Below are 27,832 nucleotides of genomic sequence, written 5' to 3' on the forward strand. Positions count from 1 at the left end.
ATGATTTTTTAATTATCATTAAAATAAAGATTTTATAAAACCATTTGACTCAGTCACACTATTGGGAATTTAACCTGCAGAAATAAAAGTATTGTTATGGAAAGATATTTGAGTAAGAATGATTACTGCATCACTGATAGTAATATGAAAAGAAAGAGAAACAACCTAAATGTTAATTTATAGAGGGAAGGCTGAAGAAGTATGCTATATCCAAATTAGGCAACTGAAAAGAAAATAATGGTATAGATTATTGTTATTAACATGAGAAAAATCAAGATATAGAACGTACACTTTTATAAATGGAAATAAAACGCTGTAGTGGAACACATCATAATCCTATTATAATATTTTTAAACTAATAAGAACAAAACAGACATTTTAAAACTAAACCAGCTAAAACCAGGAGTAACAACTGATTCCAGCAGCGTCAAAGCTGGGTTTCTTATGCATGGGAGAAACTGTAGGATTGCCCATGAGATGGCTCTTCAGAGAGCAGAGAGCTCAGGCCTCAGCCCAGAGGTTTCTGTGTGTTTCCGCCAATCTGGCAGCAGCATAAGAGCAAGGAGGGTGGAGTTGGATCCTTGGGAACAGCGTCACTTCTCTTTCCTTTTCCTACTTCTGGGTTCTCAGTTTTATGGCAGACCATCTCTTATGTACCCAAGATACATTCTGAACTTGTACCAGAAGTTGAAGCTTCGATTGAAGATTATCTGTGCGCAGATATTTTTCTACCATAGTTATTAAAATATCAGCCACAACTCTAAACTACAAACGCCAAACAGACAAGACATAACAGTATTTGAAAAATTTTTGTTAGCACTCTTTTGTCCCTGGAGATAAACTGGAGTAGATGTGGAAACTATACCTATGTATGCTGAGGTGGACTATTGAATTTGTTATTCAGATAATTTATAAAGACTATCTTCTTTTTACTGAAATATCCAGATATTTAAGACAAAATTTATGTTTGACCTGCATTTTCCAGGTAATTGCCTTGATTCTGTGTTACTTATGGAACATAATTGGGGTTTTTCTTATTGTAGGCAGATCCTTATCTGCACTATTTTGCTGTGAAGATCAGGGTAAGAAAGTAGTCATACAAGGCAGCAGATATTATTAAAAATATGCTTGAAAACAAAGTTTTGAAACAGATATAATGCAATTAGGTTGCTTTAGCTAATTTCATAGCTTTAGAGATCTGAATTGGACTAGCTATACTGTAGTGTTCTAATGACCTGTGACCAATGACAGGAGTATGTAGTTGGGTAAAGTTTCTAAGACAAGGCATCTTTCTCAGACTAATAGCCTAATAGCCACAGCATTAAGAGTTTTAAAAGGTTCTCTCCTATAGTCTCAGCGAAGTCAAAGAGAGAACTCAGCTCTCCCTATGGCTTCTGAAAAAGGATGTCTGATGAAACTCTTTCAAATTACTGAATAGCCTGGCTAATCCTGCCTGTCTCTAATCTCATACTCTGAATCCATATTTCTCACCATGGTAAGCTTTCCAGCTATTTTTCAGATAACCATACTTATATTTGGAGTGAATTGATGCTTTTGTAATGGTAAAACCATGGCTGAAATGTATCTCTCTGTGGATATCCTTAATTCACTTAAAATCTGTTATTCCCCTTAATGATTCAAGGATTCAAATATTTCAGTGGTAAAGAAAGTGCATTTTATGTTCAGAGGGAATATCCACTTACCTCTCGGATGCCTTGTGCTTCGAAAGAAGAAAAAACTGAGATTACATGAGATTTGTATCTTTTCTGTGATATTACTCATATTTTCTTATCTAAATTCTTTAATAATTAATTTTTTTACATCTTTATTGGAGTATAATTGCTTTACAATGGTGTCTTAGTTTCTGCTTAATAACAAAGTGAATCAGTTATACATATACATATGTTCCCATATCTCTTCCCTCTTGCGTCTCCCTCCCTCTCACCCTCCCTATCCCACCCCTCCAGGCGGTCACAAAGCACCGAGCTGATCTCCCTGTGCTATGCGGCTGCTTCCCACTAGCTATCTACCTTATGTTTGGTAGTGTATATATGTCCATGCCTCTCTCTCGCTTTATTGCTCTTAAAAATCAAAATTTCTTTTTAAAATGCATAGTTTTCAGTACCATTATATACATATTCATTCTTTAAATTCTAATCTGTACCCAATTCTATGGAAACTGAATTAACATGACTGAAATTAATTGTAGTGCTGTATTACTTAGCAACAGTATGCTCTTTAGACATTTCCCCCCTCTCCTGGCATTTTGGTACTTACTTGGAGAGTTTAAGTCAATATTTACTTTCTTTTCTGAAGTGATATTTCAGATACATTTAAGATTTTAATGGAGTGAGAGATGTGAGCTCTACTTTTTGCTTTCCTGTTATGTTGTACATACATTATTTTAAATCTTGTTTCTAATTACATAAATAAAGGATAACCCATACTCGTTATTTTAGATATTACTCTTCAGGTATTTATCATTTGAAATTGATTTGAATTGGTCTGAAGTAAATGTTACTTTTGTACAATATATGTAAAAGGTGTTTGATAAATATATGGTATAAATTAGATTTTGCCAACACCTCAGTAGAACACATATTTGAACAACTAAAACATTCGTATGAAAAAGAATGCTGTAATTACTTTGAACACACAGAATTCCTAGAGAGCCATTAAAATCAGTCCAAGCAAACTCTTAATATGAACATCCTATTAACACTTGATTGAATTACTGGGTATACTTGAAAACAAGAGAATTTACTCACTGAATTATTCTGAAATTCGTTCTTTTCAGCATTTCTGGATAAGTAGCATCTTTATCCCATTAATCCGGATTAATATCTGTGCATAAATGTTGCTTATTTTTAATGTACTTGTACTCAAAATGTATCTGTAACGTTTAATTTAAAGGTCAGTTGTGCAGATAATCCTTTATTTTCCTCTTAGGGACAGATCATCATTAAAGAACATTAATGTAACTGAAACATCATTAGAGTTCTCAGATTTGGACTATAATGTTGAATATAGTGCTTATGTAACAGCTAGCACCCGATTTGGTGAAGGGAAAACGAGAAGCAATATCATTAACTTTCGAACACCCGAAGGAGGTGAGTTCTTATGGATGTAGGCCAAGTAAAAGAATATCATACTCAGAAAAAAAATGTGTTAAATATAAATATGTCTTATTAAACCTAATATCTGTCACAGTTACATGCAAAATTGCTTTTTGCTCACTCTCTACCTATGTGATGTTAATCTCTCTGTGCCTCAATTTCCCATCTGTATTATGGAAACGATATGTTACCTACCTCACAGGGTCCTTATGAGGATTAAATGAATTTATATTTGTAAATGCACTCAGCACAGAACTCAACATTTAGTAAGCATTTAGTGTGTTTTTAAATGAAACGAAGTAAAACGCATGAAGTCGGCTCTCTGCCTTTGTCCTCTATTATTCAATTTCAAAATTGCAAGTTAAATTAGAATTTCATATTATGCATTCTATATCGGAAACTTGTCATAATGTTGTTTTCAAATCTAGGGCAGTAGGCATGTTTTAGAACTGGGATAGTGTTTTATGAGTAAGAAATCCGTCTGTCTCTGCTTAGATATTGCTATGGTAGAGTGTTACTGGGATGGCCCAATGAGCCTTGTGGATTTCATTTCTGATTTCTAATTAGATACTATTCTTAGTTTTTAAACAATTATCATAACTAATCAAAGGCAGGTAACATTTAGAACATTTCACACATTTTTGAGAGACACAAGTGCAGTTTTTTGTTCGATCATTTGTTTTCTAGCACCAAGTGATCCTCCCAAAGATGTTCATTATGCAAACCTCAGTTCTTCATCAGTGCTTCTTTTTTGGACGCCTCCTTCAAAACCTAATGGGATTATACAATATTATTCTGTTTATTACAGGAATACTTCAGGTACTTTTGTGCAGGTAAGACCTGAGTTTTCTCCTGCTTCTTTACTTACATCCTTCAGCTCTGTTGATAAAGACTTGGCATGGTAGAAAAAGTTGCTTATTAGAATTTTGTGTAGACATTTTGTAGAACTGCCATTGACATAGAAAAATGTGGTGGAGAAATAAATACATTTTAAACTGTCTAAGCATGCACACATATACTCAAACACACACATTTCTCTATCAGCTTCAAATGTGTTACCAACAATGAAGCTGCCACCTTTTAAAAATTCTGTATATAAATATGGCCCTGAGTGCCTCTTCTCCAAGAAGTGTTCACTAGAGAGTTAATGGTTTCATTTACCCTCAATTATTTCTCAGCTAAAAAAAAATTTTTTTGTTTGTATATAATATAAATAGTTTTCATGTTTGGATGTGTTTGTGTGTTTTTCTTCAATTCTAAAAATATTTTCAGTTGTTAGCAGGAGGGCTTATCATCATCATCATCATCATCATCATTGCTTCGTATCAGATGTAATGAAACTATTAAAATGTGCTTATTTAACTTGAGGTATGCAAGGTTATAGGGTCGCACACTTTGCAGATGGACACTTTCTGAGATATGAACAATAACAGTTATAAAAATAGCTAAAGTGCATTTTGTTTAAAGAAATAGTTTTAATTTTTCAGCCAAATTCTTTTATTTCTCCAAACTGTTTCACAGAACTCTGGTAGATGAAAAGATTAAAACTGGACTGGTTGTGATTGAATCAGGAATGGGGAGAGTTGGAATATAACTTGGAAAACACTAATTTAGAAGAAATACTGCAATTTACAGAATATGTACCTTACTGATAGGGACTGTTGACTGCATGTTGATTATGACTCTGACTGTTATTAAGTGTTTGCATCCTTTTAAGCAGAAGGAGGATAGAGATGAGTCTTATTAATTCTAAGTTGCCTAATTCCATTTGTGATTAACAACCCATGTGTAGCCACTAGAGTTCTTGTGAGCAGAAATCTCTGGGACTAAAGTATGACTTGATTTAGCACAGTTTAGGCTAATGAATAAGGTCAGAGCAGAACTTTGCAAGCTATCTTAGGCCTTACTCAGCAGTGAGTAAAAGACAGTCCAGAGTTTGGTTCTATTTTTATATTCTGCTCAAGGCCCTCTCAGAGTGGGACTGCATAAGAAAAGAGGATCTGTTTGTTTGTTTAACTCTGTACATCAAGCAATTTTTGCTCTTCCTTTTTGTTCTGTATTTGGGGAAGAATGGGGATCAGTGTGCAATTTATTATTTTTTTTACCACAATGTGTTTACAAATTTAATAATGTGTCATTATGTCATAGAGGCCATTCAAATTGCAGATTTTTTTCATGCATTTAACCAAAATTCAGTAGTTCTGAATCTTAGCAAAGGTTTTGCCTCTGTACAGTTTACTTTATGGCTTGTCTCTGATTCAATTTTGGTTCTCTTTGTCCACATCTAGGTAATCGAGTGTAAATGTTTAACTATGATTTCAACATGATTTTATGAACCTTCTTATTCAAACCTGAGTATATAATATGATACCATTTGCAATTCATCTATCTTAGAAAATGTAATCTTTTATTAAATTATCTTAAGAGTGCTTTTAGGTGTGACAGCTGCAAGAGGGCACACAGGCTAATGATGTTAAAACATTTCTTATATTTCTTGAAGTTCATCCGTGCTTTAATTTATTTCTGAAGTTAACGTTAAATATAGCATAAAAATCTTCACTACCTAATTTTCTATTTTGGATTGGTAGAATAGAAGAAATCCTCAGAATGAAAATTATGTAGCAGAATAGATGTAGAGCTGTTTTCTTCCTTCTCTTTCTTCTTCCCATAGAACTTTGTGGCATATCTCATGCATGGCACATCATATTCTGCTTTCTATTCCTGGTATCTGCTACTTATCTTAGCTCCCTCATCCCATAGCAAATAACACGAAGAAAAGACTTGTGTGTGACGCTTGTCTTTCCATCCCCTGAAGTCCTCTGGTATAGTATGATAATGCTCAATAAATGTTTTAATCATAGAACGTAAAATTCTTACAACAGATCAACATTATTTTCAGTACTTAGTTATAATTTTGGAGCACTTGAGTTTGTTGTGAAGTGATCTTTCCTTCTTCTGACTTTGTGGAATTTAATCTCTTTGCTACTACTTGGCAGTACATCTTGTCCCTCCTCCAATTGTGGTATATTGTGTTTTGTATAGTATATTAACTCTTCTACATTTTAACATTTACCCACTTATGTCTCCTCAGTTTGCCTGACATAGTGTCTTTTATTAAAAAGTGTTAAATGAGTACTGGCTGATTAATCAAATTTGAGAAGTTTTTACTAAATACCTTCTGACTGCATTCATATATACAAAGAATAAACCTTAATTAGATAGTTTGAGCCACAAGACATTTTTTCCAAAAATAAATAGATGAATGGAATAATCATCTGGATAACTGGTATAATTCTAACTTTGTTACATGTCTGTGCGTGTTTACTCACACTCAGCATGAATAACTTCTGGGTGATTAAAAATAATTTGTTACTTAATATTGTCATCAAGGTAGGTCATAGGTAGTCGGAATAAATTTTATGGCAAAGAAAAGTCAAAAAGCTCTATTAATATTTTAAGAGAGAATTTATGTAAGCCAGTTATGCCATGTGTAAAGTAGATGTGTTGGAGGATATTAAGTTCACAGATCATATTTTGTGTGAGATTAAATATGTTTTAACTTGTCTGTTCCTAAATAAGTCACCACAAAAGTAAAATAGATCTTTTCTGACACTTACTCTCCCCCACTCCCTATACTGGGAAAGAACCACAAAAATTTGCTGAATTTAGTTTGTTGATACATTGCAGAACCACGGTAACTATAAATTTTAGTCAAATTGATTATCCTGTGTTACTAATTTTAATGAACTTTTTACCAATTATCAGTTTTTTATCATGTGCCAGAGATGGTATTGTTTTATATGCTTTATATTATCTAATCCTCAAAAGCCCTCTGTGAAGTGGAAATGATTATTCCCATTTTACAGTTGGAGAAGCTTTGTGATCAGATGATTTATCCAGAGCTGTTGCCAGAATTGAATGCAGGTCTTTGGACTCTAAGGGCTTTGTGCAGATTGGAATGATTCAGATTTCTCAGTATAAGTAGACATTATTATAAAATTATTCATACTTAATTCATATTTAATTACCTACGTGACTTTTTTAAAAGTCTGTTTTCCTTTATTTTAGAATTGATTTTGACTATGTGTTTTGTGTTTAAAATTTGGTCAAGGAAGGGATGATTGTAATTCCTTAATTATCAAAAAATGCCTTGGGACAAATATAACTAGGGTCATGCAAGAGAATTTTAAAATTTCTCTTACTCAGCACATATGAGAGTGTATCCAACTGCCTTCCCATTTCTCTACATGATTGTAGAAAAAAAGAGGGTCTATGAAAGATAATAACCATTTGAGTTCATAGAAAGAGGTGAACACTTCCGTAATTCCTACACTGTTAACAGGAAGAAAACACTTAAAATTTTTATAATACTCCCAAACTTGTTTAAAAATATATAGTCAATGTTTTGAAAAATACTTGAATGTTTCATAAGGGAAACTGACACTGGTCAGCACATTGTAGCATTTCCAGTTCACCACTAGACCTTCCTCACTGCAGCTAAGCTTGGAGTTTCTGCTACTCTGTATGTTGATTTAATAAAACTGCTACCATCTATTCCTCTTTTAGTACAAACATATTTCCAGTTTAATTATTGCAATAAAAAAGTTCTTTGTTTATTTTCCTCAAAAATTAACATATTAAAATACTGAGGCAACCAATCCATGAATAATAATTACTTTGAAATGCTCATGTATACTAAAAATATACTCTGAACAATTAAAACAATATGTTTATTTTTCAGAATTTTACACTCCATGAAGTAACCAATGACTTTGACAATATGACCGTATCTGCAATAATAGATAAACTGGCAATATTCAGCTACTATACATTTTGGGTAACAGCAAGTACTTCAGTTGGAAATGGGAATAAAAGCAGTGACATAGTTCAAGTATACACAGATCAAGACAGTATGTAAATGAAAAGCATTCATTAATGTTTAATAGGATTAACTTAAAACTTTATAATTATTTCAGAATCTTTTTCTATTTGTATGTATTGGTAATAAAATATGTGTTTTATTTAGGCACATTTAACCAGTCATAGAAGTTTGAAAATGCATTTAATATAGCTATAAACCTATTACAATAGTAACAGCCTTTTCTATTCCTGAAAACTGCTACCATCCATTTATAAAAATTCTGTCACTTTCATTGCTTCGAAAGATGTCACAGCCATCGGTTATGGGCATGGAAAAAACCGTTGCGTATGTGGATGGATTTTCCAATACTTAATATCCATTTGCTCTAGAAATGACATTTTTTTCTCTCTAGCAACTTGTTTCCTTTTCAGTCTTTGAACCCACAAAGGATTTTATGCAGCATCTTTGTTCTTATTGTGTTTGTGACTAATATGTCCAAAATATCTTTTTTTTTTTAACTCTGGAAGTTTCTCATTTGTGGCTTCTGCAGAATCCTGTTTGTGTTGAGTATTCAGAAAACTATAATGACTGAAGCTTTTGCTGTTTTTTAGGTTTCAGTTTCAAGAATACGATGATACATGGATCATTGTCTATTTCTTCTTGTGGTTGTTTCTATGGTCCATTTATTTTTTAAAGATTAGTCCTCTTACTGAGAAATGATACTGACCTAAATTTCTTCTGAGAGTAGAATTCTGTTTATTATTTGAAGATTATAAATTTGACAGATACTTTAAGTATGAAGAATGAATGTTCTCCCTGTTGTTGGAACAATCTTTTAAATTGTTTACTCATTGATCAGCAGAGTAGATAATGATATGTGGAAATACAAGTTCGGGGAGTCTTTAGCAAAAATGTTTAGTGCAATTTGTGGTCAATATCATTTCAGGAATTCTTTAAATGCAGATCTCTCCCAAGATTTTCACCAACCTATAACGTTTTATCAGTTATTATTATAGCACCATGAATAATAAACACTTACTGTGCACTGTTCCCAGTGAGAGGCCCTGGATGACTTCATATGTACAATAAGGATAATCTTTAGAAGAAAGAAACTAAAAATATTGTTTAGATAATATACATTATCAAAATATTTAAATATCTGAGTATACATGCACACATACATGTGTGCATACTCCTAATCTCATACACATAATTTCCATCACATACTCATAATCTCATACACAGACTCATAATCACCATCTTGTAGGAAGGAAAAGCCAAGAAAATATTGCATAAAACAGTTCTCACACATATTAAAGATGACAGGGTTTATTTTGAATGATTTTAATATAATTATTTAGAAGATATTCTGTAGTAGATGATGTTACCACATGTGGATTTAAATAACGTAAGAGCAGGTGATGTAGTAGTTGCCATTTCAACAATTATCCTCCGGTTTGTGAATTTACTTATATTTTATTTAGGGTGACTGATGATTTTTATATTTTGCACATTACCTGTCATAGTACCTGAAGGAGTTGTTGGAAACCTGACTTACAAGTCCATTTCGTCAACTGCAATAAATGTAAGCTGGGGCCCTCCGTCTCAACCAAATGGTCTAGTCTTCTACTATGTTTCTCTGAGCTCACAGCAAACTCCTCGCCACGTGAGACCACCTCTAGTTACATATGACAGAAGCATGTATTTTGATAATCTGGAAAAATATACTGATTATGTATTAAAAATCACTCCATCAACAGAAAAGGGATTCTCTGATACCTATACTGCCCAACTACACATCAAAACTGAAGAAGATGGTAGGCTGGACCCTTTTATTGCCTATTAAGCAGATTGTTGGTGTTCTCTTATTTATATTGCTTTCTGATAGAAAACATTATTCTTATCACTACATAGATTCTGTTTGTTCTTAAGTAATTAGCCTTTCAATAAACACAGTAAGCTCTAAGTTTCTTAAAATTAAAATAATTACCTGTTGATAAAAGTTAAGTCCCATTATTATTAAAGCCTCTTCTTGATGCTAATCACTTTTGTTTCACTTAATATTCTTTTTTTCTTTTATAGTCCCAGAAACTTCACCAATAATCAACACTTTTAAAAACCTTTCCTCTACCTCAGTTCTCTTATCATGGGATCCCCCAGTAAAACCAAATGGTGCAATAATAAGTTATGATTTAATTTTACAAGGACCAAGTGAGAATTATTCTTTTGTTACTTCTGATAACTATGTAATACTGGACGAGCTTTCACCATTTACATTATATAGTTTTTTTGCTGCTGCAAGAACTATAAAAGGACTGGGTCCTTCCAGTGTTCTTTTCTTTTACACAGATGAGTCAGGTAAGCCAGAATCCATATTTCTTCCAATGATTTCACTGTTGCAGCACTTGCTCTCTCTTTTTAAGGAACAGCATGGAAAATGAAAGGATATTTGATTGTCTATTTGTAACAGCCTGACAACTATTCATCTGCTTTGCTGAACATTTTTTTTTTAATTTGGTCTTCAGAACAGGGTGTCCTGTTTAAAGCTACTTTGGAACTACTGAGTTCCAAGTACAAAAGCATGATTACTTATGCTCTTTATTTCTGAAATTAAAATATGATCAGTTTATAAGTCTTTCTTAACTAGTGTCTTCAAGAAGCTAGAGTCACGATGATATTTTTCTGCTAAAAAATGTTATGAATATAAGTTTTATAATGTGTTTTCCTGCAGTGCCTTTAGCACCTCCTCAAAATTTGACTTTAGTCAACTACACTTCAGACCTTGTATGGCTGAAATGGAGCCCGAGTCCTGTTCCAGGCGGTATTGTTAAAGTATATAGTTTAAAAATTCATGAGCATGAAACTGATACTATATTTTATAAGGTAGGTTGATGATAACACTATATATTTATTTCAAAAATTTAGAAAGTCAATTAAAGTATTGACATGCAGGGGGAAAATGGACTGCTTTAATTAACACAAGGACCATCTTTTTAAAAAATCTTTTTGGTTTCCTACACCTTAAGGATGCTTGCAGAAAACACAGCAAACATTTGTCAAATATGAAAGTGGAGTACTTCATATAGCATTTTACTTAGAATTTGTAACTTCTAGATAGCTATAAGTTAGGAAGTAATTGCACCATTTTGTTAATGCTGGAAAGTATAGAGTAAATTTTTTCAGACTATTTAAAACCTGTTATTGTCTTAAGGGTAATATATTTCTACATTCATCCCCCTTACCCACAGGGGATACATTCCAAGACCCCCAGTGGATGCCTGAAACCATGAATAGTACTGAACCGATATGTACTGTGTTTTTTTCTTATACGTAAAGTTTAATTTCTAAAGTTTAATTTATAAATAAGGCACAGTAAGAGATTAACCGTAACTAATAACAAAATAGAAAAATTATAACAAACTGTAATAAGAGTTATATGAATGTGGTCCCTCTCTCTCTCTCTCAAAACATCTTGTACAAATTTAATGCCTTTTCTGTCTTAACTAAGCACTTGTCACATACTATGGCAATAACTTTCACAGTTTGAGGTACAACAGCAAAACTTGTACATTTTTTCCCCTTCTTCCCAATTCATAGAATGTCACAGAAATGTCATTTTTACCGAAGATCTTAGCAGCCTCAGCATACGATTACTTTTTCTTTCCTTACTGAGAACATTTTTCATCTTTTCACTTAAAAGAAACACTTTATGGCTTCTCTTTGGCATCTCTGAATTGCCAGCATCACTACTCTTGCACTTTGGGGCCATTACTAAGTAAAATAAGGGTGACTTGAACAAAAGCACTGCGCTATCTGACAGTCGATCTGATAACCAAAAAGGCTACTGACTAATGGGTGGGAAATGCTGGACAAAGGGTTGATTGATACCCTGGGCAAGATGGAGCAGGACAACTCAAGATTTCATCATGCAGCTCAGACCAGCTCACAATTTAAAACTTATGAATTGTTTATTTCTGGAATTTTCCATCTAATATCTTGGGACCATGGTTGACTGTGGGTAACTGAAACCGTGGAAAATGAAACTGTGAATAAGGGGGGCTATTGTATTTGTTGTTAAAAGAAGTACCAAGTGAATGTTTTTAACCTGTTCAGAAAAATGTTTATACTGGACTTCTGTTAACCTTTCCAGATAGCATGTAATCCCACACTAATTGGTCTTTTAAAATATATCATTATTCTTTTTCTTTCAATGCTAATTAGTTTCAATGCTAAATGCCCTTTCACTCCTCCATTTTTAGGTTTCAGAATCAATGAAAAATACCCAAAGAACTGATGTAACAAAGGGTCTCAAATATACCTATATGATTTCTAGCATTTAATTGCCAAAATATGTTGTAATTAACTAGCATTTATTTGAGAAAGTGTTCTTATTTTTTTTCCAAAGGCAAATGAAGTACTGGAATGCTCTTTAGTTGCAGCAAGGAGAGTGCAAAAACTTTGCATAAACATTGTCCCCAATATTATATGCATTATAATTTATTACTGATGGTAAATCATTTTTATAGCACATGTAGCTTAAAAGGTGAATAGTAAAAATCAGAAGCAGTGCGTAAGTTTATGTCATAAGGAATAATGATTTTCTTTTTGGAAATCAAGATATTACTCTAAAATCTGATAGGCTGAGTAGAATTCAAATTGTATTTCTTCATAAATGTGGAATCTGTTTCCCAGCAGTGTGAAATTTCATTAATGGTGCTGAGTCTCTGGCCCTCTAGTATCTATTTCTAGTCTAATCTTAACATTTTCCATTTTTTTTTAATGTGCTTTGTCTGTATGGATCACTGGTAAATAGGTATCAAATGGGGAAAAGGAATCATTTTCTATATTTCTATATTTTAAAGATAATAATCTTTATTATCCTAGGAATGTGATCATTCCTAGGATAAACATGTATGTATATTGAAGTGTGGATGTGTATGTGTGATCTTTTCCTCAGAACAGAGATCTCTACCATCAACACCGTTAGCACAGTCATGAAGTAAGGACTCTGGCATCAAATTTTCTGGTTAGAAGCCTGACTTTGAGACTTATTGTTCTGCCTTAGGGCAGTTGCTTAAATTCTTACGACTCAGTTTCCTCAAGTGCAAAATGGGAGCTGTAAAGATACATCCACTAAAAAGTGAAGATTGTAAGGGAAAATCTATATAAAGCATTTAGAACAATCCCCAGCATATGATAAACACGGTAGCTATTGTTTTTGTATATGGTTTTAAAAAAAAAGAACAAATTCCATTCAGCATTGTAATAGCACTAAGCCTGAAATGACAGTACTCCTCTACCTGAATATGAGGGTAGGTTATATTCTAAGAGTTTTAGGCATCTGTTTTCTCAATAGAAATGCCACCATTGAAATTTCACTAGTAGCAAAGATATAATCTTTATACCATAAAGTATTAAATATATCCTTTTTGGGGTGGAAGGAGTAGTTTTCTTTTAAAATCTACTACTTTTAGTTATTCCTTTTTACATCTATTTTGTCTTCCATGAATTTTCATAGCCTTATTTTCTTTCAAATTCCTTTAAACGTATCCTCATGCCATCTTTTTTCCTTTCTCAACATCTAGTTTTCTTTATCTGCTTTCCGTCCTCTGTGTGGCTTTCTCTTTGAGTGTGTTGTCCTGTTATCCTTTCTATGTTTTCAGCTACCTCTATGTCCCAACTATTAGTTTCTTTTCTTTTCTTTTCTATTCTTTCAGATTATATGTGAGTTCCTGGAGGCATAATAATTCCAGAACCACTTCAAATGTTCCTGCCATCTCAGTCAATCCAGTTTAATCCATTTGGAGATAAATAAGACCCAGGTCTGCTGGTAACTCAGGTCACTCACACATACTGAAAGAAATTTTTTATTCAGTAAAAAAGTCCTGTTATGTTTGGAAATATTCCTTACTCATGTCTCCATCTTACAACTTACTTTGTCAGTCTGTCCACTATCCAATAAGCTACTCACACTTTTTATTATAATCTCCTGAGTTCAGTCATTTCTCTGGGTACTTACTCACCCTTCCTAACCCAAGTCAAAATTTACCTGCTTGTGTTTAATTTCTTCTTAGAATGCAGTTGTTGGTAGATTTCTCTAATTAATATAACAATTCCTTGATGACAGGGACCATGTCTTATATATCTTTATAATCCCCTGGTTATCTAACAGTGTGCTTGGTAAATAGTAATTGTGGAAGAATGAAAGGAAACAGCGTAATACAGTGAGTTCATAAAGTATGTCAATGACTTGCAAGAGATTAATTTAAAATATGATTCAAACCGTGAGTGCCCTGAGCATTAGTATTCTTGCTAAATTTCTGCCACTGAAATGTTTAATATATAAGTGAAAGTAGTTTATATTTTGGATTAGATATAATGCAGTATTCTTAAAATTATACCACATAGGAGATTGTCTTCTTTTTCCATAGGGTAACTATCAATCTTAAGTGCTCTTTCTATTAGGACAATTCTCTTTGAATGAAGGCTTTATATTTGATGGTAAAATTTTCTATGAGAAATAATATCCTCTTTTGAACAACTGTGATAACTGTTTCATTCTTTTTTTTCATTTTCCTAAGAGATTGCATAAAATTAGAAATTTAGGAGTTGTCTGGGAAAACTCATAGTTTAAGCTTCATAGGAGCAGAGGTTCTGTTTCATTCACTGCTGTATTCCCAGTGCCTACCATACAATAGCTGATGAATAAATTAATTTACACAAAATGCTACTGAGAATTAAAAAATGAATTTAGATGAATTCAAGAAAAATCAAGTACCACTGACTGCTCTTAAGTTGGATTTCAATTGAGGACTTCAATTTTAGCAAATTTTAAGGAGGTAATCAGTATGTAATTCCAAGTAAAAATCAGGGAGACAAAATGAAAACAAAACACTTCAGCTTTAAAAACAAATGGCAGTTATGAGATTCTTCAGTGCTGAGAGGGTATCCAGTTCATCCTCGCTTTATCAGCTGAGCACACCCTGGGGCACACACAAAAAATGCTTAATTTTTAAATTTTTAATAAAAAATACCTGTGCTTACTAAATCATAGGTTAAACACAGAAGACATAATTTTGATGTATTAAATATTTTTTCCAGTTATAAATAAGTTTTTTGATGATGCATTGTGACAAAGAATTTTATTTCTGCTTTTCAGAATATTTCAGGTTTGCAAACTGAAGCCAAACTTGTTGGACTGGAACCCATCAGCACCTATTCTATCAGCATATCTGCCTTTACTAAAGTTGGAAATGGCAATCAATTTAGTAACGTAGTAAAATTCACAACCCAAGAATCAGGTTAGATATGGATTTTGGATCCTAAAATGTTTGATTTTGTATTTTAACACTTTTCCCTTTCCTTTCTCAGTTTATTTGACTATCAATATTTAATTGTTCATTCAAAGGGAAGTTGAATTTCAGTGCTTTAAGGATAGGCTGGGTTGTCTTGTTTGCAATCAAATAGATACATATTTACACATGTGTTTTCACTTTGAACTGAGGAAGCTGAAATAAAAGACTACTTTAGGAACAAAGTAGGCTTCTAGATATATGTAAAAATTACCTACTTCTTAGTACCATCTGAGACAGCTGGGAAAAAAAGGAGAAATGAACCATTAATCACTTTTAATAGGTTGATTTATATTTTCATGAAAAAAAATCTGTAATTTTTTAAAGAAGATGTGTTGTGACATTTGAAGAGCACTAGTCAGTATGTAAGCTTTTACTTTCCCGTAGTCCCTTTGTGACATGTGGAGGGGACTGTGAAGACTGAAATACCATCGCTCTAATTAAACAACTTACCTGTGCATCACCTACATGTCATAACTCAACTGTGTACTGAATAGTTTTAATTTATAACTGATTTAATGATTTAATACTTTTCCTTCTCTCAACTGGACCATATTTTTTTTTTTTTGCGCGGTACACAGACCTCTCACTGCTGTGGCTTCTCCCGTTGCGGAGCACAGGCTCCGGACGCGCAGGCTCAGCGGCCATGGCTCACGGGCCTAGCCGCTCCGCGGCATGTGGGATCTTCCCGGACCGGGGCACGAACCCGTGTCCCCTGCATCGGCAGGCGGACTCTCAACCACTGCGCCACCAGGGAAGCCCTGGACCATATTTTTAAAGGCAACTCTTACTCACTCTTTTTTTTTTTTGGTCAATGATTATTGAATAAGCACAAGATCCTGCTCTAGTCATTTCTTCCCTGTACCTCTGGGTGCATTTCTTTTTGTTTTAGTGAATCTTTAAATTGAAATTGGAGACCACTCACTGATAAATTAACCATTTTACATTAATTTATGAATACCTGATACTATTTTCATGGCATGCCTATAAGACAGGCTAAGTAAGTAGTATTTATAGTGGATAAGAGTTCATGCTCTGCAGTCAGTGTCTGGATTGGAATCCAAGTTCTGCGACTTGCTAGTTGTATAACCCTGGCAAAGGCACGTGCCTCCTCTGAGCCTTTGTATCTTTAACTGAAAAGAAACACACATTAGCAGTAGCCACCCAGAATGTTGTTGGGAAAAATATTTGAAAAGACCCATATGAAGCACTTATTAGTGTTGGACACACAAATACTAAAAAAAACCATTACGGTTGCCCCTGTTCCCGTACTTCAGATGAAGAAGCCATGATTCAGGCAGATTAGATGAAAAGGGCTGAGAAAATTAGTGAAGAAACTGAACTAGAACATCAGCGTCTGACCTCTAGTGCAAACTGGACGTGACTGTAGGAAATGCATATCATAACTGAGTGATACTATAGAAAAAGGCTAAACTCATAAAGAAAAAAACATTTTAACTATTTACACACATATTAGATGGATAAAAATCAAGGCTAATCTTGTAGACAGTATTATGTAAACCAATAAAATTTTTTTTACCAGCAAAATAAAATAATTCCACAAAATCCTATGCCCTGATTGGTTAAATAAAATTCTGAACTTGAAGTGTTATCAGCTGGCTAATTAATTGTTTTTAAGTTTGGAGAGTCAGTGAAATAGATGTTCACAAAATCCAGGTTTATAATCTAAACTTAAGTAAATTATCAACTGTCTCTTTTTCATTTATTGGTATTAGTATATGTTTTTGAAAATAAGAAAGCAAATAATTAACCATATTTAGCTGCCAGAGCCCTGGATCAGCCTAGGAATTGTCTTTTCTTTCATTTTAAATGCCACCCCCCCAAGTTATTCTCCTTTAGTTTTGATGCCTTTATCTTACAGAGGGAGAAGCGTTTGTAAAGATAGAAATTTACACCACAGGAGAGAACTGTAGGCAAGTCAAAGATTACTTGAATATTCTTTAAATAACTATGTTTTGCACAATGACAAGTTGTTTCTTTTCACTGCTTGCTGTTTGTAATCCACAAATTGACTCTATGCAAATTTTCTTTATAGCTTCCTCTTTTTAGTGTGACAAAAAGAGCTATGCTTACATTAGGGGACATTATATAATCAGACATTCCCTGAGAAGTACCCACTTCAGTGAGGCACCTACATCTACGTTTTGCATTAAAAAGTTCCATCATAAAGTATGGCTGGGACTGCTCCTTCCCATTAAGAGGTAAAGAGGGCAGGCTTCAACCACTGCCTGAGCTTGAGGCTGGCTACATAGTTGCTACTGAGGATTTGAGGATGTGATTGCTGCTTGGGCCTAGAAGAATATTCAGTGATGGATTCAGTATTGTAAGGATTAATATGGTAACATAGAAAATGGGCCAACTGCCATTTGATTCAGCCCATGTTAAGAATTTTTTGAGCGCACATTGAAAGGTTGATAAGTTAAATTTTTATTCTGTCTCTACTCCTAAACATGACTTTATCTAGCAATCGCGTAATGAAATCATTTACTACATGTGTATAAATTTTAACTTTGGGCATTTGCTTATCTCTTAAGTTCCAGATGTTGTACAGAACATACAGTGTATGGCAACTAGCTGGCAGTCAGCTTTAGTGAAGTGGGATCCACCCAAAAAGGCAAATGGAATAATTACACATTATATGATAACAGTTGAAAGGAATGCTACAAAAATCTCTCCCCAAGATCACATGTATACTTTCATGAAACTTCTCGCCAATACCTCGTATGTCTTTAAAATAAGAGCTTCAACCTCAGCTGGTGAAGGTGATGAAAGTGCATGCAACATCAGCACGCTACCCGAAACAGGTAACTAATGTGAAACAGGTAACTGATCCGAAGCATGTAATCTACCTGAAAGAACTAACCTGAAACACAAAACTGTTCCTGGACTGTATCCTACATTTGTCAATAACCTTTGTAATCTTTATAGCACATTTGTCTAAAACTTTAAAAGAATTATTAAAAAATATAACACATACATTTTTTATCCCACATGTTACCTGAGGGCCAGCTGTGTGGTCCATTGAACCACCTGCATAGCACTGGGAGGCTGAAAGGAGGAAAAAAGAGAAAATCTGCTTCATTGTGTTTTTACAAGTATCTATCTCTTATTATACAAACACCAAACTTACTGAACTATGCTTTATTGTAATTTAAAATAGGGAATGAATATGTAACATATATATATATACACACACACACATATATATATCTTTTTTTAATTGATTTATGGCATTTTTGATGCTTCCCTGAATTCCAAAGTTGCAGTGTCAGACTCCTTTCATCTACTTCCTTCTCTTTATACCAGCCTTCATCTTTTGTATTATTGGAATAAAAATATCTAGGTCACTAAGCTCTAGTCTTTAAAGAGGAAGACTCTTACTTTCCCTAACAGTGATCCACCCTAAGTCATAATCTCTTTCATCTTCTACCTTCTCTAATATTGTACCTCTTCATATAAATGAAAACCTGACTCCTTCCCAATAACACCACTTCCCTGGAGGTCCTCCCTACTGGGGACTGTAGGTATTGACATAATTGTTTACTTCTGGCACCTCTCAATCCTTATCTTTGAAATATCTTTTAACCCTTTCCTCCTTTTGAAATCAGCATCACCCAATTTTACTCTACTTTTCTATCTTTGAGGCTATAAACCACAGAACTTCAAGACGTGGTGTACCTTCTCTGATTTCAGCATCTTTTTCTTCTCATCCTTTCAAGGCAACATTTCTTGAGACTTTAGTGTCTTACCTATTCATCTGGAATGGACGCGTTGCAACAACAACTATCTCTTGCTCCTTACATCGCAAGGCGTGTCACTGTAACTCATCTTCCAGGAGATTCCCAACTCTGAAAGGACCCCACTGTTTGTTTTCACTAGATGCTGGCTGATGAATAGTGCTGGAGAAAATGTAAATGGTTCTATCTTGTTCAGCTATTCTTTAGCTCTCCCAATTGCTCCACAATCTACATCCCTGTTTACACTTAATCAGTTTTCCATAGGAGAATTCTGCTCTTACTCTGAACATGGTCTACCCCCACTATGATCCATCTTTGATGTTATTATTCATTTTACTAATAGCATCAAAGAGAATTGATTTGCCTTCCTTCAAAATTTACTGATATCTTTATTTATGCTCTCAAGGTAGCCTCCCTTGGGAATGTCATTGCCTTTCTCTTTTCAGGAATCTAACTGCTCATTTTTGTTTCAAACTCGTGTTTCCTCTAGAACATAACTCCATCAATTTAGTCTACTTTCTCCTGCATTTTATCTCCTTTCTCTGTCTCTTGCATACACAGACACACACCAACAGCCACACAAATTGTTAGAAAATTTCAGCTGAGGACCTGCTTGGTATATCAACCCTAAACATATTCAAAATGGAATTTATGTAACATGAATTCTCCTTCTCTTCCTCACTTTTCTATACCTGTTCTTTATAATCAGTTGGGGATCAAGCCTCATATTCTTATGTGATTCTTCCTCCCATCTCTCCTACATATAATCAGAGCTTATCAATTCAGTCTCCGCCATGGCTCTGCAATTTGCCCCTTCTTCAACTTGACCGCCCCCATTTTATATCAGACTTGTTGCTTCCTGTAGTAATACCCAAAGGGGCCTTATCACCCATACTCATTCAGCCTGCCTGTCAGTACTATCTTTCCACCCACTTATTTTGATTGAATTGGCTCTAACATACAATTTAGAGCATTTATGTGTTGGCTGTTGAATTTTATTACCTGAGGGGTAAGAAGCAGACATGGAGATTTAGGTATCTGAAGCATAGAGGTGATAATGAAAGGTACTATGTATAAGAGATGGCCCAGAATACTCCAAATGTTTTACCTATTCTCATCATGTACAAAATATACCCAGAATTCATCACCAGTTAGATTTGACTTCTGTCTAGCTTTTCATTCTTTTGTTCCTCCACTGCATCTCTTCATATAACTGATACCTGTAGCCAAACTTTATTTATTCACACATTAGATTTCATGTATTCATTTCAAAAGACATTTATTAAGAACCTGCTATGAGCTAATAATTGATTAGATTCTCTTCTTTAAACTTAATACTTTTCACCATCAGATTGTCCTACTCCCTTTCTACGTCACACAAAATTGTATTAGTTCTTAAAAGCCCAGCTTAAGTGGGTGTGTGTGTGTGTATGTGTGTGAGTGTGTTTAAGTCTTCAATGACCTGCTAAGCATTAAAACTGCAGATTCCTAGACTTCACCCTAGACTTGGCTGAATCATAGCCTCAAGAGACGAAGCCCAAGAATCTGTAGTTTTAAGCATCTCTCTGATGATTCTCTGTAAATTTTCTGAATTACTGGACTAGATTACCCAGGAATTTTGATGGCAGGTGATATGTAGCAGTGAGGACAGGCAAACAGTGTCAGAGAGGTCCAGAAAGGGGTAGCAGGTGTTTCCTCAGTGGGTGGGCAGCAGATCATTGCTATACAGAGTCTGAGAGAAGGAAATATGTTCAAATGCAGGCAGGTGGTCTGCATCAGGGTGGTCTAGTACCAGGTGAAATGGTCTTGATCATTGGACGGGAGCTGAGTCCTAGAGAACTGGCAACGAAAGACAGGACAGTAATTCTGAGATAAATGAGAGGTTCAGAACTCAGAGAACAGGGCAGAGGACTCATTATTATTGATTCCACTGGTACTCAAGGTGACTGCTCAGTCACGGGAATGAAGCAGAAGTTTAATTAGTAGAACAGAGATGCATAATCAAAGTATATACACTTGATGTAGGGCCACCTGAACTTAAGGACAGGTCTTTGTTAAAAAAAAAAAAAATCCTTTAAGGATTTGAATTAGATTTTAAGTCAGGATTAAAAGATCGCATGAATGGAGACTGAAGGAATTCTAAACCAATGAATTAGGAAGGTATTAGGCATATTGTACCATGTATTACGTGCTCCCTTACTACTGAAGACAAATGTTGCTCAGAGTTTGGACTGCTGACTCTCCCTGCATCAGAAGGTACATCCCCGAGGCCCTACTCTAGACCTGTGGAATCAGAGTTTGGAAAATAAAACTCACAAATCTTCCTTTAAACAAGGTATGTGAGGTGAGAGACAGTGCTGAAATTTGAGAACCATTCTATTTCACTGTATACTCTTTGCTTGTGGGGCTATGTCTTATTTGTCTTTATTTTACTCACAGTTCATAGCAAAGAGCCTTGGGCATTCTAGGCACTCAAATTTTTGTAAAAGAAAGAAATGAATTGTTTTCTCATGAAATTCATAATTTTTCATAAGGGTGTTACTCCACTGCAATGTATTATTTCCACACTTTCATCAGGCAAAATTACAGATATTTTCTTCCAGGCAAATGGAAGTTTTTTCAATTCAGGAGAGTCATTCATATGAAACATGAGTATTAACTGCTGCTTTAAAAATATTTAAATAATTTGTTTATCTTTAAAATTAATTTTCAGATCTAGCATGTAATTGTATTTATGATTACAATTTTTACTAGGTAAATAATTTGCTTTTATCTGGGTTCACATGAATTGTTTGTTGATAAGACATTAGTAAGAACTGGAGATTCATTGTTCAGAATGGAAGCAGTTTTATAGCTGTTGCAAACTTCTAATTTATGGTGGTCTAAGATTAGTCACAGTGTAAAGTCAGCTGTGAGTCACTGACTCTGTACTTCTGACATGAAGTATAATCAAATTTGGCTCACTCCCTTGCTGTCTAGTGTCTGACCTTAACATTCCTTCCAGGGATTATTGGGTATTTTTCTCAGTGTAAACTTGGTCATATTGGGCACAGTTAAACATGCATCATGGATGATTGAATTTATGAGGAGATTAGTGTTCAGTGTCTAAACTGGTTCCATTGTCGCAGTCAAACACGTCAGAATAAGGCACATACAGATGAAGGCCCCCAAGCCTGGTAATTTTAATAGCATTTTCTGTCCAAGTATATTATATGTACCAATAAAAATATTATAGCAAGTTCAAGTGCATACAAGACTTAACTTTTAAAATCTCAAATTAGTTCAAAATGCATGCATTTCTCCTGTTATTTTCAAATCTTAGTAAATATGGTGATTTAATATTGAGTTTTAAAATTTGTTTTTTTTTTTCTGGAAGATAATTTTACAGTTTGGATTTATTCAAAGCTCTTCCAAGTTCAGTAATTTAGAATCAAAAGAGGAAAATAAGCTATATCCCTTGGATGCCCAGAACTTAATTGAGGGAAAGTGAAATACTCAGTTGTGGTTTTTAGGGGTGTTATTTTCAGCAGTGATTTCTTTATTAGCTTTTTGTTCAGTAGGAGGTATTAGGCACCTAGATGGACCCACTGGAAGTCCACTGAGCTTGCAGATATATTAATGGATCAGCACCGAATGCGAGTGTGTTTAATATCCCTGTTTTTTTCCCCTTCTACACTTGGTTGTTTCAAATAACTGTGTACTGTTTAATAGCATATATGTAAACTCTCAGGCCTCTTCTACAAAGCCATGACCGCCGTTCCTCTAAGAAGTATTTAAGAAATGTATTTGTTATGTACTTTATTCGGATCCCTATTTTGTGGGCCTCTGTGAGCAGTGTAGAAATTACTGGGCGAACTGTGATTAGGACAAAATCTAACTTCCATTTACCAGCTTTTTTAAAAAAACAAGATATACCATTTATAAGAATTTAGACCATTCTTAAGTACCATTTAATAGAGTGGATGTGGATGGTAAAAGTTTTCTCAAGGTTGCAAATTAATGTGCTAATTCAAAAGAAGTTTACTTTTCCCTTTGTCTGCATCCCAGTGACATTGCTCTCCTCAGTCGAGATGAGAAGTCAAACATGCAGGAAAATTGTGTGATCCTGTTTGTTCTTAAGCAAGTGAATTGGCACATTTCTACTTACCAGTCAGTAATTGTAGAAAGCACAAAAGCCATTATAGTTGCCTGTCATGGATCAGAGAGAAATAGCTATTAGCATTGCTACTTTAATTGAAGTTCAAATGCTTTACAAAATATATTTCATACAGACTTAATTATTAAATGTAATACTTTCCTTAAGAGTGAACATCAGGTGAAAAGTATCCTTTATACTTGTGGTGTGGTGGACATTTGACCAGTATATACTCATGTAATGCTTACTGAGTCCAGGCTTTGTGTTTGGGGTTCAAGACTCAAGTTTGAATCCCAAATGGCATTGGTGATCTCGGCTCTGCAGGTCCAAATAACCCCACCATTATTGTAAAGACGTATCTAATAAATATAAAGCAATTAAACACAAACCTACATAAATATGTCAGTTGTGTGGATTGAAGATTGAATCAAATAGGAATTCAGGAGAAATACCTTTTATGGAAGGCCATATTGAAGAAGTGGAATAGGAACTGGATGTTGCTTATTGATAGCTTAGGAATTGCTTTATAGAAGTTTAGACTCAGTAACCTAATTAGAAGATGATGATATGGTCTTGAAACTTGAATTTCATAGTCAGGTATACTAATATTTACTTACATTTACCTGGTATAGATCAATAAAATAGCTAAGTTTACTAAATATTCTTTTTGTTGTTCCTCAATATGCTATGAGAAAATGTCAGTTGTACATATCAAAGAACATTCTTCTTTTTATTTGAGCAATCTTAGATGGCGGAGGTTAGGTAGACCTGAAGATTATGGGTATGCTAAAGCACTTATGGTAAGCCACTCTGTGGCCCCATCGCTATTCATGAAAATGGTGAGATAGATAGAGGGGAGTAAATAGAAATTCCAAGGCACAGCAAGGGAAAACACATAGTAGTACAAAGGAATGTAATAAGGGGTCAAGGCTGAGATGGAAGCCTGACTAGAGGGTGCTGTATTGAAAAGAATATAGGACGTGAGATCGAATAACTCAGGTGGACCTTACTCTGCTTTGTATAGTTGTAGCAGAAATTTGAATACAATATTATGGAAAATTGGGTACTCTGCTAAATTTAGAGTAGGAAGCAACATAAATTGACTCTGAAAACAGTGATTTTTTTGGGTCATTTTCCTAAAACCCTGCAGTAATCTCTTCAGATGGAGAAGGATTTGTTCATTACAAATTTACTGAATCTCCCAAATCATAAAGAATAAAATCCACAGTCATTTTAATGGTCCGTAAGGTCCTTTTTCAACCCAGCATTCTCTTCCCTAGTAATGTATGTGTCTCTTCCTTCATCTTTTGAAATTTAGCCTCAAATACCACCTCTTCAAAGAGGACCTAACGTATTTATGATTAAAACTCCTCCCAGCTAGAATTTTCTATGCCTCTTTCTTGCTTTACTTTTCTCTGTTATAGGTATCATTATCTGTGGATCTGTCCTCATTACAATGCATGCTCCATGAGAATAGGGATTTTCCTTTGTGCAGTTCACCCTTATTTTCAGTGCCCAGGAATGCATGTGGCGTACAGTGATACTCAATAAATATATTATTAAAGAATGAATGAATTAGTCAATCAATATACAGGCCTTGAAGAGTGATAGAGACACAGTGAACACTCAGTATGCATACTTTGGGTGCCTGAAGTAGAAACTTTCAGCCACAAAATTATGTTTAGACAATTATGTGGTAAAATATCTAAGAAAGGCATGTCTTCTGTGGTAAATCTTTTTAATTAAACTTTTTATTTTGAGATAGTTATAGAGTCACGTGCATATATAAGAAATAATATAGGGAACTCCTGTGCTCCCTTTATCTAGTTCCCTCCAATGGGAACATCTCATAAGACTGCAGTGTAGTATTACAAGCACCATATTTATATCAGTGCAATCAATATAGAGAATATTTAATGAGAATAATTTCTCATGTTGCCTTTTTATGGCCACACCCAACTCCTGCCCACTCTCCTTGTACTTCTGCTCATCTTAACCCTCTGATAACCACTAATTTGCTCTCCATTTTCTGTAATATTGTCATGTTAAGAATGTTATATAAATTTTTTTGTACTGATTGATATGTTCATGTAATTTTCTTGTTAATATGGCTTGTCAATATGGTGGATTAAATGGATTGATTTTCTAATACTGAACAAACCTTTGGTCTCTGGAATCAACCCCACTTGATCATGGTGTACTTCTTTTTACTTATTACTGATTTCTATTTGCTAATAGTTTGTTAAACATTATTGCATCTATATTCGTGAGGGATATTGGTCTGTAGTTTTGCGGAGGTTTTTTTTTTCACTGTCTTTGTCTAGTTTTGGTATCAAGGTGATGGTGGCCTTATAGAATGAGTTTGGGAGTGTTCCTTCCTCTGCAATTTTGTGGAATAGTTTCAGAAGGATAGGTGTTAACTAAGAGAAGTCTCTAAAGTGTTAACTTTAGAGAAGTCTAAATGTTTGATAGAATTCACCTGTGAAGCCATCTGGTCTTGGACTTTTGTTTGTTGGGAGTTTTTTTAATCACAGTTTCAATTTCAGTACTTGTGATTGGTCTGTTCATATTTTCTATTTCTTCCTGATTCAGTCTTGGGAAATTGTACCTTTCTAAGAATTTGTCCATTTCTTCTAGGTTGTCCATTTTATTGGCATATAGTTGCTTGTAGTAATCTCTCATGATCCTTTTATTTCTATGTCCGTTGTAACTTGTCCTTTTTCATTTCTAATTTTATTGATTTGAGCCCTCTTTCTTTTTTTCTTGATGAGTCTCACTGTCTTTGTCTAGTATCAGTATCAGAGAATACTAGCTTTATAATACAAATCTCTTCTAATTTCTGGAAGAGATTGTGTAGAATTTGTGTTAATTCTTCTTTAAACATTTGGTTGAGTTCTCCAGTGAAACTATCAAGGCATGGAGATCTCTTTTTGGGGAGTTTTTAAATTATGTTTAAGTGTTCTCAGCATGCAAAGTTGGAGCTGAAATGTATATCGAATCAGTTGCAGAAAGTGGTACTTGTAAATAATACATTTGTCAAAAAGGAAGTCTCAAGAGACATAATGAAATATGGTAAACTAAAATGTGTTGAATTGATATGAGATGAAAATACGATATATCGAAATGTGTGAAACAGTTAAAGCAGTGAAGAGAGGGAAATTTATAGCATTAAATACATACATTGGAAAAGTCTCAGATCGATAATCTAAGGTTCTCCCCTCCACTAGAGGCTAGAAAAAGAAAAGGAAGATATAGTGAAGGAAGTGAATAATAAAAATAAGAACAGAAATCAGTGAAATTGAAAACAGAAAAACAGTAGGAAAAATCAGTTAAACAAAACTGTTCTTCAAAAAGATGAAATTGACAAATGTCTAGCGAGCCCGACAAAGAAAAAAAGAAGTCACAAATTACCAATATTTAGAAATGAAATCACTGCAGACATCAAAAGGATAATAAGGGAATAATATCAAGAATTTTACACCTTAGATGAAATGAACTTACTCTTTTCTTTACTGGAGTATAGTTGCTTTACAATGTTGTATTAGTTTCTGCTGTACAATGAAGTGAATCAGCTTTATGTATACATATATCCCCTCCCTCTTGGATCTCCCTCCCACCCCCCTCCCATCCCACCCCTCTAGGTCATCACAGAGCACCAAGCTGAGCTCCCTATGCTATACAGCAGTTTCCCACTAGCTATCTATTTTACACATGTTAGTGTATATATGTCAGCCCCAATCTCCTGATTCGTCCCACCCTCCTCTTGCCCCCCTGTGTCCACATGTCTGTGCTCTTCGTCTGCATCTCTATGCCTGCCCTGCAAATAGGTTCATCTGTACCATTTTTCTAGATTCCACATATATGCATTAATATATGAACTTACTCTTTAAAATCACAATGACCACAGCTCAGTTAATATGAAATACATGATTTGACTAGTCCTATAACTATTAAGGATACTAAATTTGTGATGTTTTCCTTTGATAGCACTCTGGTAGAGAAAAGGAGGGCACCTCTCCATTACCGCCAGATGTATGTAGAAATCCAAATTCCCCACTTAGCCTCTGCTGACACCCAAGGGGAGGATGTTGGGTGAGCATGAGAAACAGGGTTGCCCACCAGGCTTCCACTAAGAAGGATAGGAGTGCCTCGTATTCTTCCTACATATTCTCCACTGACACGGTGGAGGGGACTTACTACCTCTGGAAGGGGTGAAAGTTCTGGCTCCCTATTTTACCTCACTCTATCAAGGATGGTTGAGGTACCTCACTACCACCTAGTAAAGGCAGACTAGGTTCTTCATTTGACCTGTGTCGTCATGGGAGGGAGTGGGACCACAGCTTTTTTCTGTAGTTTTTGGGTAGAGTTGTTATTGTCTAAAAGTTTTCTGTCTTGCTAGGCTGCACTGTTTTTTTTTCTGTTAGAGGGAGGAGGCTTTTTCTGAGGCTTTTTTAGTCTGAGCTGGTTGGCATTTGGAGATTGCTGGCCTTGGGGATATACAAGGCAAAAAGAAAAGCCAGGGAGCTCACCACTGTGTTGTTCCCTGGGTCGTGAGTTCCCTAGTTGCTTTGCCTTCTCACCACCTTTCAGAGTCTTCTTATGTTTGTTTC

General features: G+C 34.7%; 1 protein-coding gene across 1 annotated transcript in view; it reads left to right on the forward strand.

Annotated features, from left to right (window-relative positions):
* Positions 1-27,832, forward strand: part of PTPRQ (protein tyrosine phosphatase receptor type Q) — a 197,347-nt gene that overhangs the window by 58,458 nt on the left and 111,057 nt on the right. The window contains exons 18-25 of the mRNA XM_004280590.3: positions 2,950-3,110; positions 3,804-3,949; positions 7,858-8,026; positions 9,504-9,794; positions 10,060-10,335; positions 10,709-10,860; positions 15,137-15,278; positions 17,885-18,154. Of these exons, the coding sequence (XP_004280638.2) occupies positions 2,950-3,110; positions 3,804-3,949; positions 7,858-8,026; positions 9,504-9,794; positions 10,060-10,335; positions 10,709-10,860; positions 15,137-15,278; positions 17,885-18,154 (1,607 nt within the window). The remainder of the gene's footprint in view (positions 1-2,949; positions 3,111-3,803; positions 3,950-7,857; positions 8,027-9,503; positions 9,795-10,059; positions 10,336-10,708; positions 10,861-15,136; positions 15,279-17,884; positions 18,155-27,832) is intronic.

The sequence above is a fragment of the Orcinus orca genome, chromosome 11 (genome assembly GCF_937001465.1).
Source record: "Orcinus orca chromosome 11, mOrcOrc1.1, whole genome shotgun sequence".
Taxonomy (NCBI): domain Eukaryota; kingdom Metazoa; phylum Chordata; class Mammalia; order Artiodactyla; family Delphinidae; genus Orcinus; species Orcinus orca.